General features: G+C 60.5%; 2 protein-coding genes across 7 annotated transcripts in view; one reads left to right on the top strand and one right to left on the bottom strand.

Moving 5' to 3' along the window:
• Nucleotides 1–6,196: 6,196 nt before the first annotated feature.
• LOC116568252 (vegetative cell wall protein gp1-like) lies at nt 6,197–16,664 on the bottom strand. The gene is made up of 3 exons (XM_032303768.1): nt 16,656–16,664; nt 15,647–16,154; nt 6,197–7,907 (listed from the first exon to the last, which is right to left on the bottom strand). Exons 1-3 carry the CDS (start codon nt 16,662–16,664, stop codon nt 7,789–7,791), a joined length of 636 nt encoding a protein of 211 aa, XP_032159659.1. The 3' UTR covers nt 6,197–7,788.
• PRDM16 (PR/SET domain 16) overlaps nt 16,256–17,684 on the top strand; it is a 298,034-nt gene continuing 296,605 nt past the window's right edge. For 2 of the 6 annotated variants that reach the window (XM_032303586.1, XM_032303585.1), the window contains exon 1: nt 16,258–16,699. In XM_032303586.1, coding sequence (XP_032159477.1) covers nt 16,663–16,699 — 37 coding nt within the window. In that variant the 5' untranslated portion in view covers nt 16,258–16,662. Of the gene's footprint in view, nt 16,700–17,684 lie in introns of all 6 variants that reach the window. The other 4 variants (XM_032303588.1, XM_032303587.1, XM_032303592.1 and 1 more) reach the window with 3 other exon arrangements.

Here is a 17,684-nt window from a genome sequence, read left to right as displayed (position 1 = left end):
CATGGGGGGATAGACCATGGGCCGGGGACTAGCTAGGAAGCCTCTGCAGTAAGAGTGCAAGAGAGAGATGGAGGTGGCCTGAAGAGGCTGGTGGCAGAGGGCCCCGGGAGCAGCCAGGGCCCAGCAGTAGAAAACAGCTGCCCTCTTTGGTGGGGAGTCAATCTGTGTTCTGGGCCAGACCACCCCTTGTGTCCTGGCCATGACCCTCTCTTGGCTGGCTACTTCTGGGCAGACCCTAAGGTCCTCAAAGACTCATAAGCAGGGGCATGGGGGCAAAACCAGCCCCACGCAGGTGGCTCAGGAGGAGGAAGCGATGGCTACCATGGCTGCGCCAGACCTGGAGGGAACCAGGGAGTAGTTAGGGCCCTAGGGAGCCCCCGGACTCCTGCCCTGGAGAACCTGCATGTGGGGGCAGGAAGGAAGATGAGGTTCATCCCAGGCTGTGCCTGCAAGGAAGAGCCGGGATGACCTTAGCCCTGCCACAGGGAGGGGAAAGGTGTAGAAAACTCATTCAGCCCCTCAGGCCATTGTGCCCCAACCCCACTTCCAGAGGGGGCTGGGCAGGAGGCAGTCAGCCTTCAGGTCCTTCTGTCCACAGATGCCTCCCAACCCAGGACTTCTCTCTACAGACGCCTCCTAACCCCAGAGCCCCTCACCCTGCTCTGCGCCAATGCGGGGTGGCTGTCAGCCTGTGGTTTCCTCTGGTGGGAGCCCGTTGTGCCTGGGCATATAGCCACAGTCCATGCAGGTACTGGGAGACACAGAGAACGAGAGACGATCCTCCTGGATCGGAGGGCTTCCTGGAGGAGACGGCCTTGCAGCTCTGGTAAACTCCGTTTCTTTAGAGCTCACAGGGCTGCACCCTCTGTGTCTGTGTGCAGGGTGGGTTCCGCTGGTGGAACAGAAAGTCTGGACCATTGGTTGGGTTTGTGCAGAGCCCCGAGTGGTGGATTTGTGGGTACCCAATGGCTAAGTGATGCCTTTGAAGCCTGGGCCGCTTCTACAGGAAGGGCCCCTCTGTAAGTGCTCTCCTGCCTGTATCCACAAGCCCCCCTTTATCCCAGTGGGCATGCGCTCCTGCGGTTTGTGTGTGAAGCCTGCACCAGCAATGTCCGGCAGCTACATCCCCTGAGAGCAGAGCACAGGCTCCTGGAGCTCATCCTGTCGCTTCTGAGCAGTGTGATCCCGGGGTCAGGAGGGCGCCTTCTTCAAGGAGGTTTTCTTTCTAGTGAGGGCTGGGTTCCTTTCCTGGAACCTGTCCGAGGTTGGTCTAGGGTTGAGGGCCGGGGCAGGTGTGGGGTTCCTGCTGCCTCAGGGTCTCCCTGGGAGGAACTGCTGGGAATGCTTGGGTGTCCCAGCCTGGCCATCTTCGGGGGAGCAGACCCAATTCTAAGGGTGTGGGGGGAAGCTAGTCTCTGCCTTCAAGCTTTCAACAAAGGGCCCCTAGTTTTCCCACTTGGATAGGGTTCTGCCACATCCCCTGTGCACTCCTGGGATTGGGGACACGGGGAAGTCAAGGACCTGGGAAGAACGGGAGCCCTCAGGACCCCTCAGGCTGGAGCCTCTGGGAAAAGTGAGCAAAAGCTCAAATATAAAGCAATTTGTTCACGTGATGAGCAGGGTCTTCTGAGGAAATACCCACGCCCTTGCCACGGGGTGTGTGGAGGGGATCCGATCAGACCCATGTGGCTTCAGGGAGGTCAGAGCCAGGAGGGAGAGGGCAGAGGTATGAGAGGGAGAACCTGTCCCCCCAAAGGAGATCTCCAAGGAGGCCCCCCTCTGAAGAAGTCCACAGCCCTCTGCAGAGGAGCAAACGCAATTCCATGTCCCCAGCAAGGCATGGGAAGCACCACTGGCAACACCACATGGGAAGCACCACTGGCAACACCACTGGGACAACCTGGCAAGGCGGAAACAACGGGGTACCCATCTGTGGATGGGTGGACGCACAGAGCGGGGTCTGTGCACACACTGGCATAGCAGTCAGCCTGAAGAAGGAAGGAAGAAGACCACCCTGTGGGAAGACCTCAGGGACAGTGTGCTGAGAGAAAGAGCCAGACACAGAAGGACAAACACCGTGTGGTCCCAGTCCCTGGAGGTCCCCAAGGGAGTCAGATCCATAGAGACAGGAAGTGGAAAGGTGGAAACCAGGGACTGGGGAGGGGGCAGGCAACTTAGTGTTCAGAGCTGTGGTCTGGGAAGATGAGAAGTTCTGTGGAGGACGGTGATGGTGGCTGCACGGCAGTGTGAGTGTGCCTAATGGCCCTGAACCGGACGCGTAAAAATGGTCAGAAGGTCACTTCTACGTGTATTGTACCATAATTGCAAATGCCACTGACAAAAAGCCCAGCCTGGCAGCGGCTGGGATCAGTCCTCTGCACCCAGCTCCCGTCTTCCCTGAGCATCAGGACCTTCGGGCAGAGCAGCCCAGAGGCATGTGCGTTTCTCACACCTGCAGTGGGGCGACAAGGGCCCAAACAGGTGTGACCTGCTCCAGGGCACAGGGAGGCTTCGGAGGACCGGCCATGGTAGGCGGCTCGTTCCAGGGCCCGCATTCCCATGCACCCTTCTATCTCGGGTTGATGTCCAGGGCCAGATGCCCCTCCCTCATCAGAACAAGTTGGGAAACTGAGTCCGAAGCTCGGAGCATGCCCCCAGTCTCCCAAACCCTGGGCGAAAAGAGGCTTCAACTCAGAACTTAAATCAATATTTGGAAAATTAAGTTTTATTTAAAGCCCATCCCAAATCCCAATGTGTGGTGTTGGCATTGCCAACATGAGTTCAGGAGAAGCTTCTGGGAGGTAATGACATCTGAGCCAGCTCTTGAAGGACAGGTAGCACTTTGTTCTTCATTTCAAACATGGTAACAATTTCATGACTAATGTATAGTCACTGAAGAAAAACTGGCAGGCATGGCATCACAAAGAAAAAAATTATAATACCCTGAAATCTCATCACTCGGTTTAGACCACTGTGCATGTATTTCTACTTGTATTCCTAAGGGTCCTCCCCATCCCGTGCTTCAAGGACATACCAGTACAGGGAACACGCTTGCGTCTACACCATCGTGTCATTGTCCACACAGCAGTCCATGCACAGACCCAACAGACACGGCTCAGCTCTTTGTGGCTGGAATGTGCCACGGTGGGGGGAGCTCCAGGGAATCCGCTGGCCAGGACCCAGAAAAGTCCCCTCCGAGCCCCTGGACCCTGCACAGCGTGTGGACACAGCCTTCTAAAGTGGTTGCACAGGAACTAATGAAAGGAGTTGGAATGATACAGTGACCCCAAATGTTGCTGGGTTCGGATGGCAGATTAAAGACACTGAATAAACCCGTCTCCAAAGCCCACTTCAACTACAGAAAGAGATCTTAAGAGACATCTGCCCATGAGGGTGGAGAGCACAGGGAAGGGCAGGGAAGCTGCAAATTTCGGAAAGCTCACTTGCAAAGAGACCCACAGTGACTGGCCCACAGACCAGAAAGAGAGACAGTTCTGCAGAAGGTGAGCTTTTACCGGAATTCAAAGAGCAGGGGCGCCTGGGTGGCTCAGTCGTTAAGGCTCTGCGTTAGGCTCAGGTCATGGTGCCAGGGTCCTGGGATTGAGCCCCGCATCGGGCTCCCTGCTCGGTGGGAAGCCTGCTTCTCCCTCTCCCTCTGCCCCTGCTTGTGTCCCCTCTCTCACTCTCTCTCTCTCTCTCTCTGTCAAATAAATAAAATAATAATAATAATAATAATAATAATAATAATAATAATAATAATAATACAAAGAGCATCCCAAACTCAGGACTGGCCGTAAAAACAAGCCCGAGATGAGGGGTGCAGGGTTGGCTGCCATCAGAGAAGCCAGAATGAAAGGTGGTCATGAGGGAGACAGATTCCTAGATGCTCCCCCAGCCCCCACCCCTCTCCAGCTCATGGAATGTCCAAAGGCCTATTTCCAGGAATGCAGGCATTCCTGACATTGACTGTGGAGACCCCAACTTGGATCCCAGGGTACTGGCAGTCAGGTGCACCCTCGTCCCTGGGGAACCTGCCTGGGTGTCAGATGATGCTGACGTCATCTAAAAGATGCTGACATCAAGCACTGTCAGGATCACCCTCCGACGGACATCAGAGGCAACAAGGCCTCCTTTACCTCAGGTCTTCCAACCAGCTCCGCCCTCCCCACCTCAGATCATGATTGGGTCACGGAGGATCAACACCGGAGAGTAAAAGGAGCAGAAAAAAAGCCATTGGGAAGATAGACAGATGATGTGGGCAGAAGAAAACTTCATAGTAACCATCAGTTTCCAACAACAAAGAGCAGAGGAAACAGGGCAGGAAATCTGTAACAAAGTATTTCTGAACGAGAACTTCAGAACTCCCAGAACTGAGCGACATGAGCGCCCAGACCGAAGGAACGCACAGCAGAGGAAATCAGACACACTCCCGAGCGCGTCACCGTGACACAGTGGAGCATGTGGGACTGAGAGGATTCCAGGCGGTGCCCAAGACGAGGATGCAGGTTGCACAAGGAATCAGGTTCCCCTCACTTTCCAACAGCCGCTCTGGAAGCAAGAAGACAAGGGGCAGTGTTCTAAAGATTCTAGAGGAAAACATCTCCAGTCTAGAATTCCACACCCAGCCAAACTATCATTCTGGTGTGTTGGAAGGACAAATGCATTTCAGACATACCTGATCCTAGAAAATGTATCTCCCAGGCTATCGGAAGTTACTAGAGGATGCGCTCCACAGAGATGAGAGAGCAAGCCATGACAGTGCGGGGGCTGGGGAGTGAGGGAGCCGAGGGGTGGCCGCTGTGGCTCCTAGAGGGATGGCCACAGGCGGGAGGCGGAAGACAGCCAGTCCACATGGGAGCAGAGTGACTAAGGAGCAAGACCTGAGGATAGTCACTGCCAACATCCCTACAGTGAGTGTCCCTTGGTGTGTCCTGACCACACGTAGATGCACCTCCTGCCTCCCCTCCTGCCCCGTGTGAGTTTCTTGTGGCCGCCGTGACAAATTCCCATGAACCCAATGGCCTAGAACAGCCCCCCTTTACCATTTGGAAATTCTGCAGGTGGGAAGTCTGAAATGGGTCACACCGGGCAAGAGCTGAGGTATTGGCAGGGCGGGCTCCCTTTGTGGAGGGTCCAGAACACATTGTCTTGTCTTTTCCAGCTTCAGAAGGCCGCCCGCATTCCTTGGCTCAGGACTGACGTCCAAATTCAGAGGCAGTTGAATCTCCCTGCCTCCCTCTAATATTTAATGTCCCTCGTGACTACCCTGAGCCCACCAGCACGGTGCAGCACAACCTCCCGACCTCCGCCCAAATGCTGCTCCATAGACACGCACAACACTCCTTCTCACTCTGTCCCGTCTCTGCTCAAAGGCCTCCACCCCAGGGAGGACTCACTTGTCGCGCCCCTCACCTCTTTCCCTGCTGAGCGACTCCTACAGCACGCAGAGACTTTGAATCTGCCCTACAAGGTTCTTAAGGATCCTGCGTACCTCCGGCTTACTGCTGCCTTCCTCACGAGAACTTGACTTCTGCAGGGGAAGATGCCTTTGTCTGTTTCGGTCACAGCCACATCCATGGGGCCTCTGGCCATGCTGGCCCAAACAAGGTGTGCAGTGAATGTGTGCTGCTTGACTTAACAAAAGCTCCAGGCTATGACTTTGGAGAACACTGTGGAGATTCCTCAAAAAATTAAAAATAGAGCTACCCTAGGACTCTGCAATTGCACTACTGGGTATTTACCCCAAAGATACAGATGTGAAAAGAAGGGCCACGTGCACCCCAGTGTTCATAGCAGCAATGGCCACGGTCACCAAACTGTGGAAAGAACCAAGATGCCTTTCAATGGACGAATGGATAAGGAAGATGTGGTGCATATACACTATGGAGTATGATGCCTCCATCAGAAAGGATGAATCCCCAACTTTTGTAGCAACAAAAGAGAGACTCATTTATCATATGGTTCCACTTACTTGTGGAGCATAAGGAATAACACAGAGGACACTGGGAGATGAAGAGGAAGAGGGAGTTGAGGGAAATCGGAGGAGGAGATGAACCATGAGAGACTGTAGACTCTGAGAAACAAACTGAGGGTTGGGAGGGGCGGGGGCAGGAGGTTGGTGAGCCTGGTGGTGGGTATTATGGAGGGCACGGTTGCACGGAGCACTAGGTGTGGGGCATAAACAATAAATCTTGGAACACTGAAAAAATAAAATAAAATTATGATGTTTAAAAAAAAAAAAAAAAAGGTCCAGGCTATAATGGGTCAGCCCTATATTCCCCGAGGGTCTTCTGGTAATGTCCAGGGGCTGCACCCAGACTCTGGTCTGGCTCGTCCCTTAGAAACCTTCACCTGCCCAGGACACCACCGCCTCTCTGTGCACAGCGAGGCAACCAGCAACCTGCTTGCCCTTTCTCCGGATTTGCTGATAGCGTCGTCAAATACGTGGCCTCTTCACTGGCTTCTCTCACTGGGTCTCATGTTTGTAGACGTGTCATTGCTTCCAGTGGGCAATGGTCGCCCGTGGTGGGGACAGACCCATCGCCCCTTCCCTCTGTCGTGCTCTTAGTGCTTCTCGCTCATTTCAGGCCGATTAAACTCTGTAGCCAGACTCACGTTTTCGGGGATCTGTGTTAGATGATGAAACTTAAACCAAGTCAAGGAGAAGATTAACACAAGAAGCCACGGAGAGTTACCCTTGCACTGGTGGGAAGGGGAAGCCGTGCCGGAGGGCTGCTGTGAAAACAGTCACGTGTTTGGGCTTCCGCGAGGAGCTGGGCTAGCGCTCACGTGACCCCCTTCCCAGGGTCTGTGTGCACCCCTCCCGCACCTCTCCTGCTCTACGCTCAGTTCCAGATTTAATAAGGGTTTAAAGATGTGCATGAAGCTTCTAAACCTGTACGCTCAGGGGCGATTTTTTAATGACAGACGTATTGAGATACAATTCACGTATCATAACACCGACCATTTTAAAGGGAACATTTCAGTAGCATTTAGACATTCGCGATGCTGTGCAACCCTCCAGCCAGCTCGTTCCAGAAAACCAGCACACTGCTGAAGGAGAGCCCTATCAGCCATCACGGCCCCCCAGCCTCTGGCAAACACTCACCTAACTTCCATCTCTAGGGATTTGCCCATCCTGGACACTTCGTGTAAATGGACTCGTACAACACATGGCCTTTTGTGACCAGCTTCTGTCACCAAGCATAATGGGACTCATTCATGTCGCGTGTGTCCGTACTCGGTTCCTTTTGTGACCAAATGCTCCTCCACCGTCTGGGTAAGGCACATCTCATTTACCCATTAACAGCGATTTTTCTGTTCCTCACTCATCTCAAAGTGATTACGCTGCAGCCAGCATCACTGGAGGCTCCGAAAGACCCAAAGGACTTCCAGCGTCCGCTGGGTCCACGCAAATCCCTCGGGAAGCCGCGACAGTCTCTCAGCCTCAGGACTTATGGTTCAAGAGCAAAGCTTTAAGGCAGCCTGTGGGGTTGAAAGTGCTGTCCGCACTTGGACCGGTTCTCAGGGGCGTCGCTGATGTCCTGGGCGGAGCAGAGAAAGGGGAGCAGACCCGCCTCCCTTGCAGCGCAGGGAGCACACGGCACGCCAGGAAACCATGCACGCGCACCCGAGGACATCACCAAAGCCTGACTAGATTGGGAAGGCGGCCCTTAACGAATGACATCATTTGGAGAACATAAATCTTGGTTCGTATGATTTATTTATATTAAGAAATCCACATACGATGCGGAGTCCTCCATGGCTTTGTTGCGATGGTTTTCCGTGTTAGTGGAAGTTGGAAGACGGTCCCCAGCTCCAGATGTAAAAATTAAAGGCAGAGGTGAAGCCACAGCGATTAGCACACGAAACTGCCGCGTGGGGAGGGCTACTGGGCCTTCCTTCCTCTGGAATGGAATTGCTCTCTGCCACAGTGTGCCACGAACCATTGCCTGCTGTTTATTAATTAACCCCTCTTAAAGCACCACATTTCAGGTAGAAACTGTTATTTCTCTAATGTGAAAACGGGCTTACTCGTGTTTATTGGAACAACTCTGTCCCGTGTGGTCCAGGCTCAATGCACACTTCACTGACACACTTTTTTTTTTTTTTTTTAAATGATCGCAAATCCCTTCGCAGAAGCCCAGATGCTGCATATCACTTGCTCGGCATGTTAGCCCCAAACTGAGCCCACAAAGCCACAGGCTGGGGTGTCAGAGAGGAAAGGGGACCCCGGCTCCCCAGTGAGAGCCGCACCTGGAGGAGATATGTATCATGAATGGCTCCGTCGTGCTGGACACCCGCAGACGAATGTCCTGGTCCTTGTGGGAGCGAGTGGTGCGTGCGAGGCCCCCACGCCCTTGGGGGCGCCCAGGCCGGGCACCGCAAGCACCCCAGGAAGGGGGTCCAGACACAGAGCCCTCTGCAGCCTGGGTCCTGCCTGCAGCCTGGACACCATCCCTCAGCTGCACCTGTCACCAGGGGGAGGGCTTCGGGGCTGGCGGACACATCCCACTCTCCCGCCTCTAGGACAGGGCCTTGTACCTCCAAGTTCCAGTTTCCCGGGTACAAGGTGCGAACAGCTGCACTTCCGATCGCGTGGGACTGTTGTGAGGGTCACAGGGAGTCGTAATACAGCCCAGGGGCAGAGGCCAGCCCCCTGCTTGGCGCCGGAGCCGCAGCACCCCCCAAGTTATCCGTGGGGAACCCCACAGATAGACCAAGTTTCTCTCCTTCTGCCGCCTCCCGCGGCCCCCATCACCCCACCGAGGCCCCCCTGAGCCTCCGGGCTTCCTTTTTCAAATCACGTGCCATCAGCGTGGGACCTGGGTGCTTGGTCACTGCTGTGTCCCCGTCACGGGGGATGGGCACGGGCTGCTGAGCATAGGGCAGCCCCTCACGAGGTGGGACAGGTGAAGGACGGGCCAGTCGGCCTCGGGCGCTCAGAGGCTGCCCCCCCCCCGCCCCCGCCGCCTTCGGTCTTCCCGGCTGAAATCAGACGCGGGGCCCTTTCTTCTCACTCAGTTCCCTTCATTCGTGAGTGACTCGTTCTTTCCTTCACTCCCAGACTAGGGCCAGCCCTGGGCTTTGTAGGACACTAGATGCCCTGGAAGCTGCAGGTGTGTGGAGGCAGACAGCCCTTATACGGGGCCGCACTGTGGGACGGAGCGTTCCAGAAGCAGCCACCTTGCAGGGACCTCTGGCCCTAGGTCAGCGAATGCAGGAATGACCCCAGAGCCTCAGCCTCCCTGAAGCAGGGGCAAACGTGGTGGAAACACTGATCCCAAGGGCCAAGAGACCAGCAAGTCTAGGGCAGGCCAAGGTCGACAGGGTGGGGACGGGCTCTGGGAGCCCATTAAGATCCTTATGGTTGAGCGGGACCCGAAGGCCCCAGGAGCCCTGTCCTTCCCAGTCTGATTGCCCTCTGTGTCCAGCCAGGGAGTGAGAAGCTGCTCTCCAGGGCTCCAGCTCAGAGCTCCTAGAGGCAGACCTGGGTTCTGGATGAGGAGGGGTCCAAGAGCACTGGGATCCCTACTAAGGACAGCTCCAACCCAGAGCCCCCAAGAAGTGCCAGCTCTGACCTGCACGCAGCTGTCGCCAAGGGCCCCTGGCTTATTTCCCCCATAGGACAGGGGAGACTGGGGTGCCCAGGAAGCTGGGGGCTGAGAGGAGGGAAGGCTACTAGGGAGGGAGCCAGGAAGAAGCTGGGTCTGACTCAGCTGAAGTTCTGTCTTGCCCCCAGCCCCACTGTCTCCTGACCTGGGCAGGGAGGGGAACAGGGAAGGCCGTGACCTCATCCCTCTGCGGCTCCCCACCCTGCCCTCCCATCCTAATTCTGCTGCTGGGGGGGTGCACAGGGGCGTGTCCCCCAAGGAAGAGCTGCTCAAGGCCAGGACCCTGCCATCTTCAGCCCAGCCCAGGCTGGCACACAGTGGGTCCTCCGTGAGGCCTCTTGACAGGCCTGGGCTGCAGGGGTCCTGGGGCTGCGTGCAGGGGTGTTCCTGCCACTGGGGCCCGGGCCCTTCGTTGGAGATTTATCAGGGGCAGGAGGTGAGAGTGAGATGGAGCTGGACACTCACGGGCCCCCCAGGTGTTGAAGCCCCGGGCATCAGGCAGCAGAACAGGAGAGGCCCGGGCCCTGCTCCCTTCCCGGAGCCCCAGGTCATGGGAACTGGCCCCTGGGGCAGAAGCAGAGGCCCAGGCCTGGGACGGAGGCCTCTGACTGATTCTGTTACCTTCCAGGTACTCAGCAGGAGGGGTAAATGTTTCCCTTCCCCAGAAGCTATCTTGGTCCTCATCAGCCACCTGTCCCCCACCCCCACCATTACCAGTTCAGAAGCAGCAAAGGGGGCAGGGGAGAGCGCCTCAGCTGGGCATCTCCTGGGCCAACCCATTCCCTCCCCCTCCCTCATCAGCCGGAACTACCCAGAGTGCTGTGAGGTCAGGCCCTGCCCCCGCTGTTCTCCCCCAACCCCAGGCCCCCCGCCCCCCCCGCCCCCCCCGCCCCCCCATATCACCCTGGGTCCCCGATCCCGCCGCCCAGGACCTGCCGTCTGTGGGGTTTGGGGTGGTACCGCCCTGCGAGTGGGAGGCTGGGGTGTTAAGCCTCCTTGCTTTTTGGCCTCGATGGGAACCGGGAGTCACTCCGCGAGCCAGCAGAGCCCTGTGCAGGGGCGGAGAGGAGGCGTCTGGCCGCGGAGCTGGACCCTCACACCAACACCCCCTCCACGGAGCCGGCAGAGGACAGCACCGCGATGCGGACGCGGGGCACAAAAGGCGGCGCAGGCCAGGTTGCGGCGGAGCAGCCGCGGGCCTCTCCCCGGCTCGGCACCACCTCTGGGCCTCCCCGCATAAACGTGGCCCCAGGAGGTGCGCTGCGCCCCCGCCTCTGGGGTTGTCCGTCGGTCCGTGCGTTCTCCCACCTTCCCACCTACACCTGCGAGAGAGGCCCAGGGAGGCTGGGCCCCGCCGCAGAGATGGGGCTGCTGAGGCGGGAAGCAGTCCCTCCCGCGTTCCCAGGATTACGTCTGCGGGGTGTCGAGTCCGCAGGACCGGAGGCGAAATTCCGTTTCCAAACGAAGAAGGTCTTAGGTATGGGGTCAGGGACCACGGCCGAGAGAGGAGAAAGGAAGGGGCTTTGCAACCGCGGGATGTGACCGGGGCGCAAGCTGACTTGGGGAGTCTAAGTTACACCGTCCCGGCTGCGGGCGTTTGGGGAAGCGGAGGGCGGACTCCCATTCAGCGGCCCCCGGGACTCGGGCCCCGGGAAAGCGACTCGGCCCCCCGTTTTCGTTGCCACCAGGTCCCTGCCGGAGCGCAGCCGGAACCGGGAGCAGGAGCCAAAGCGTCCACGCGGGCAGCGTCCGGCGGGGCCACGGTGCCACCTCGGCGAGCGAAGTTCTGCGGCGCTGCTGGGCCGGGACGCTCGGGGCGGGGACGAAGTCGGTCCCGACGCGCAGGCGGAAGCCCCGAGGCTGAGCGCGGCGCCCGGTCCCGGCTCCGGGAGGTGCCCGACAAGCGCAGGGCTCTGGATCGGCGCGAACCAGCAACGGCGTTTGTTGGCAGATTTTTAAAGGTCGGGGGTAGAGAGAAAGCGTGTGGGGGCGATGCCGTTCGTTACTCTCGCAGCAGTAGCCGGAGCCTGCGCGCAGCTGCGGGAGCCCCGCCGCGGAGCTGCCGCACCGGCCGGCCCACCTTGCGCGCCAGGGGGAAGCAGGATCCTGGGGGCTTCCTGCGCTTCCTGGAGAGCCGGTTTGGGCCGGGGATCCTGAAGCCAACTCCCTCCTAGGGAATTCAGATGGGGAGCTCAGGCCCACAGCTTCCATCTCTTAATTTAAAAACAAACCAAACAAAATATCCCTGATTACGCTCCCCAAATGCATGTGGCGGACCCCAGGTGCCCCTGCGCCGCGCATCTGCGCTCCTGAGAGGTAGCTGCCCAGTGCCAGGACCCCGCGATGCAGATTAGGGCAGAGAAGTCTCTTGGGGACCCTCCCAAGAGGCTGCCCAACTGCTAGGCACCAAGTCCTCCCGCCTGTGAAGGAAGTAGGTTTCCAAACATCTGGGGTTTGTTCTGAAATCGACAACGTGGTTCACATTCCTGGAAGTCTTGGTTGAGAGGTCCCCAGCACTCCCAGGGCCCAGTCCAGAGCAGGGACTGCTTGTGGGCCCTCAGAGACCTTGGTTGTGAGCAGCACAGGGGACAAACAGCTTTGCCACTGGCTTGGTGAACTTGCTGGGCCAGAAATCAGGACGTCTGTGCTCTGTCCTCTGAAGTTAGCTGGGTCACGGCCAGTTTCCCTGGGCTCCAGGTAGGAAAAAGGGCCAAAGGGGGCCTGGAATATTACCCACAGAGTCTTGGAGGACCCCCAGAGCATGGAACCCTCCTGGGGAAGCCGAATGCCTTGAAGGCTGTCGTGCCCCACCCCACCCCCATTCTAGAAGGAACACTCAAGCTAGCTTTTGGCCCCAGGGTTGGAAGGCCTCCACATTCAACCCCCACCGAGTCCCCTTCTGGGTGCCAAGACCACCTCCGTTTTCTCTGTGTAGTGGGAACCAAACCAGATTGTCCCCAACCATCCCTGGTGGTCTCCAAGCCTTTCTGTTGCTCAAATCTGGGAGACATTTCCACCTAATATAGTGCCCGGAGAGGGAGACAGACACCCGCACCCCCCCACCTCCACCTCAGTGGGAATCAATGCTCCTGTGATGGGGGTGGGGCAAGGATTTGTGGTCTGGACCCTTGGGGCAGTTTCAGATCTCCGAGGAGAGCCCATATGTAAACTAAGGGAGATGCACTTTTATTCTTTTAGCTACTCTGAGCAGTTTCTCTGAGCAGGCACGGGCGCGGGGCTGGGGGGGCGCTGAGCAAAACCTAACCTGGACTCATATTGAGCCAGAGACAGAGTGCCTTTCAGCCCATGGCCAAGTTTCAGAGGCACAGATAAGAATGGGGGGGACGGGGAAGGGGAGCCATGAGAACTGGCAAAGGCCTGCCCGTTCCTACCTCCCACTGCACAGGCCTAAGCGGGGCTCCCTGGGGCCAGAGGCCTGCGCAGGTGGCTGGACTGGCTAGGACTCTGCATCTCTGAGCACACATAGGCCAAGGCGCAGACCTCTCCTGGGGCCAGGCCTTGCGAGATGGCATGGGGCATGCGTCCTAGCCAAACCAAAGGACCCTCTGGTCCAAGCCAGTAAACTCTGGGGTGCACAGTGAGCTCTAGGTGGTTTTGCCATTTATGGGGTTCTCAGGGCATCCGGAGTTGGGGTCCCCCTTCCTGCCTGCCCACTACGAGGCTTCCTGGAGCACCCAGACCCCTTGCTCACCCTCCCAAACAGAGCCCTTTCCCAAAAGAGTTCAAGTGATGCTGTCTCCAGGGGCACCTCCCAGCCTGCTGGAAAGGCTGGGGGAGTGGGGCATGCAGAGCTCCTGGCTGAAGTGGGACTCCAGGCTGTGGCCACAGTTGTACCCCGGACTCCAGCAACAAAGACTGTTCCAAAACCCAGTGGCCTGAACGATGTGCCCGTGGAGCCCACACCACACCATGGCCCATTCAGCCGCCGGTAGGAAGCCAAGGTTGGCCGCAGCACTTCTGCCTTCCACAGCCGGTCCCGAAGCCCAGCATCGGGCCATGAGACTCCCGGAAGCTTGGCTTGGTTTGAAAACTGCCTTTCAACATTTCATTGTCAAGAAAATGAAAACTGCCCCTCTCCTCCTGTTTGGCCCCCACCCACCCAAAACTGTTCCCCCATCTCCCCGTCCCCAGATGTTTCACGTCTGGGCCAGGGTCGGACCCGCTTTGATTCCCCCTTCTTCGACTTTCCCTCTGCTCTGCAAAGCCTGACCTGATCTCCATTCTAAATCCGGCCACGCGGGGGCAGGGCCCAGCCAGGCCAGGCCAGGGCCATGGCCTTGGGGACAGTCCGCCCAGGCTCCTGGAACTGACTGGGGCTGATGGGAGCGAGCGCTTTGCCTGGGAATGTCAGCACGGAGGCTGTCTCCTGGTCATTCCTGACCCCAGGTTCTTTCGCCCCAAGTGGCCCTGAGTGGCAGCCCCCCAGGCCCACCCCAGGGCCCGAGCAGAGGGCAGGGAAGAGACAGTGCAGCCTCCTGCCCTCTTCCCCCAGGCCCTGGCAAGGGTACAGTCCCAGAGTCCAGAGAGTGTCCTGGCCCAGCTTGGCCGGGGTTCAGAAGATTTTAATCACCTTCTCGGCTGAGGGAGGGGGCCAGAGCGAGCTGGGGCACCCCTGGAAGAAGACTGGGCCTTAGTAACCTTGGAGCCTACCAGCTGCCTCCAGTGCAGGGGAAAAGGAAGCCTGAGCTGGTTGGGGCGGGGTGGGTGGGGGCTGGGGGCTGGGGAAGGACCTTCTGTGCAGGTGGGAAGGCTTTGCATCTACCACTGTATTCTCCCCAGGCCTCCTACCCTTGCTAGGAGGCTCCAGGCAAGAGGGTCCTGGATGCTGGTGTATGACAGTGACCTTGTATTCTCTCTGGCCACGGTGCCGACCAGGTTAGTTCCCTGGCCTGGAGCCTGCTCTGGCTGGGTGACCGGAACGGCTCCCAGCTCTGAGCAACCCGTCCCTTCCTTCCTCTCCCAGCGCCCCCCACCTGGGGACTACGTGGGTTCTGACCCCCTTGGGGACCACCCACCCGAACACCCAGAGCCTGGCAGCAAGGCTCAAGGCCCCTCTGGACCCCACAGTTCTCCACCAAGCCCATGGGGACCGAGTGTGGGGCTGGGGGACAGGCCCTCCGAAGGGCTGCGGGCAGTGCGACTTAGCTGTCCCCGATCTGCCTCTGCCCCTGCCCCTGTTGGTCAACGTCAACACTCACCTAGGGCCCTAAAAGCTGGAGGCTGCGTCCAGCTCACTGAGAAACAGAGCAGGGCAGAGAGTACCTTCTTCGTCCAGGGCTGCGAGCAGGGCGCAAGGCTGGGCAGCCCCGAAACCGTGGGAGCTCCTCGGGCGCTGGAACTCAGGGAAGCAGCTGTGAACTGCGGAGGGAAGGCCCAGCGCGCCCGGCCTCTGCGCCTGCGAAGCCCTGCTCCGTGGAGCCTTTCCTCTGGGGTAGCATCGGTCCGCATGGCAGGCACCCCTCCCCATCCAGGACGCCTCTGCGGGGACCCCGGGGTCTCCGCCTTAGCCTTCCACCTTTCCCGGTCCACCTCCTCCGCTCAAAGGCTGGGGGTTGGCGAATGCAGGTCTGGGTGCCGGCACCACCGGTCTCAGGGCACACAGATGGGGAGGGGCACAGCCAAGAGCCCACCGGGGGCACCAGAGACCCGCACCAAAGGCTCGACCTCTGCCCTGCTCAGGCTGACTCTGGGGCAGCTCCAGGTCCCCGGAGCCTGGCGGAATCCTGGTACCAGGAAGGGCCTGGGTCAGCGTCTGCTTCTGCACATTTCATTCTCGAATCCCAGACACAGTCGAAGGAGGAATTCTCGCTGCCCACACCAGGCCCCTGCCCGGACATCCTGCCTACCGCTCTGCGTCGGAGGGCTGCGCGGCAGAAGCAGCCGATGGGCTCCCGCCCGCGCGCTCTGCCACCTGCTCCGCCGGCCTTCCCCGCCCGCGACTCACCTGGGCCGCGGGAGGCCCCTTCCCCGAAGGTGGCTCAGCTCCGGCGCTCGCGCCGCCGCGTACTCACCTGGGGCCCACGGAGGCAGGAGTGCGCGGGCCTGCCCCGAGGCGGGCGAGGTTCCCGGCGCCCGGGGTTCGGACGGCGCTCCCCGCGCTGCCTCCCCGGTGCCCGGCGCGCGGCTCTCCGCGGCTCGGCGCGGACCGAGGGCGGCGGGTCCGAGCTTCACCCGCCCGCCGGGGTTGTGGCGGAGCTGGCGGCGCCGGGGCTGTTGTCTTCGAGCGGCGAAGCCCGGAGCAGCGGCGCTGGGGTGGGGGCGAAGGGGAGGGGCGGGAGCCGGGTAGGCCCGAGGGGGGCGGCGGGGCCGGAGGGGGCTTCGGAGGAGCCGGGTTCGGCGCGCGGGCCGGGACACCCCCTCGCGCGGTGGCGGGCCGGGGCTGGGGGCCGCGGGGGAGACGCGGAGAGAAGCAGGCTGGGCGACGGCGAACGCAAAGCTTTTTAATGAGTCATAAATGCGGCAGAACGGAGCCAACCCGGCCAGACCCGCGTCCGAACTGTCGGCGCGTCCCCCCCTGGGCTAGGAAGTCGCGGGGACCCGCGCCGCCGCCGCTCCGCCTGCGGCCGGGGCCGGGGCGGGAGCAGCAGCGCGGCGCGGCGCGGGGGTAGGGTGGGGGGATAGTCACCTCGCCTCCGGGGCCACCTGGGTCCTTTTAAAGTGTCCGGGGTGCGGGCCCCGGGCGGGCGCGCCGAGCACGGAATGTTTTCTTAAAGGGCCAGTTCCGAGCTGCGCTGGAAAGGGGAGGGGGGGCGCGGGGGCGGGGGGGGGCAGCGCTAAGTGAGACGGAGACCGGCAAGGCCGAGGAGAGCCCCCCAATCCCGCGCCGAGGCGGCGGCGGCGACGGCGGCGCGACGATGAGGATGATGAATACATTGCAAAGTTTTTTTGGCCCCGGCGAGGGGTGTCAGATTGAGTGCTCTGTGCGCATGTGCGAAGGTGTCCAAACTGACAATGCTGGGGAGATGAAGATAGTGTGTGGCTGCTTCTGGACTCGAGGAGGAGGAGAGAGATTCCGCGAGCCGACACCATGCGATCCAAGGCGAGGGCGCGGAAGCTAGCCAAAAGTAAGTCTCCCGCGCTCGGCCGCGCCGCGCCGCCGGGTCGGGGCCGCGGGGCCGGGGCGCCCGGGCCAGGGGTGCGCGTCGGGGCGCGGCCGGCGCGCCTCGGGCTCCCGGCCCTCGGATCGGCCGCGCGGCCCGGGGGCTGCTCCGCCTCCCGCGCTCCGGGGCGGCCGGGCTCGGCGCAGAGGCTCGGGGCGCCCGGGCCGCGCGCTCCCCGAAGGCGCCGGCCCCCTCCTCGCGAACCCCCTCCCCCCCCCACCCCCAGTGTCAGGCGCTCGGGCCCGGGAACCCGAGGCGCGCGGTGGGGGCCGGGGAGGGGGGCGGAGGGGGAGGGCTGGGGGTGGAGGGGAGCGAAAAGCGAAAGTTAGCGAAAAGTTGACGAAAGGGGAGAGCAACTTTTTCCTCTCGCTCGCTCTCTCCCTCTCTCTCTCGCAGTGGCTCTCAGTCCTGGTCAAATCATATTCCGGGCTTTTGAAATAGTGGGCGCTAGAGCACCGCCTTTGGCGTCCGCCAGCTGGGCGCAGAGGAGGGAGACCCCGAGCCGGGGAGGGGGCGGAGGAGGGGGCGCGGGCCGGCGTCCACCCCGCTCCGCGGGCGCAGGGGCAAGGGTGGCGGCGGCAGGACGGCCTCGGCCACTCGGGCAGCAAAATGGAGACGTTTCCCCGGGCTCGGAACCGCGGCGGGGAAGTTCATTCCCGACTGGTGCCCTGCGCGGCGGCGGGCGCTCCTCCGCGGCTCCGGCGACTCGGGCAGCCCCGCGCGGCGCCTCCCGCGGGAGGGTCCCCGCCCGGACGCCCGCCGCCCGCCGCCGCCGCCGCCGCCCTCGGCCCCGCTCGGACCCCGCTCGGACCCTCCTGCCCCTGGTCGCCCGCTCAGACTCGAGGCCCGGCGGGGACACAGCTGTCCCCGGCGAGGCTGCCCGGTCCCCGGTCTTACTTTCTCTTTCGCTCCGTCTCGGGCCGAGCCCCACGCTCCGCGCGCCCAGCCC

The sequence above is a fragment of the Mustela erminea genome, chromosome 10 (assembly GCF_009829155.1).
Source record: "Mustela erminea isolate mMusErm1 chromosome 10, mMusErm1.Pri, whole genome shotgun sequence".
Lineage (NCBI taxonomy): Eukaryota > Metazoa > Chordata > Mammalia > Carnivora > Mustelidae > Mustela > Mustela erminea.
This window is presented reverse-complemented; position numbering and strand designations above follow the sequence as displayed.

Coding starts and splice junctions, on each gene's coding strand:
- LOC116568252 (XM_032303768.1), bottom strand. Junction 7,908..15,646: donor CCTGCCTCCGTGGGCCCCAG/GTGAGTACGCGG, acceptor ATTCCATTCCAG/AGGAAGGAAGGCCCAGTAGC.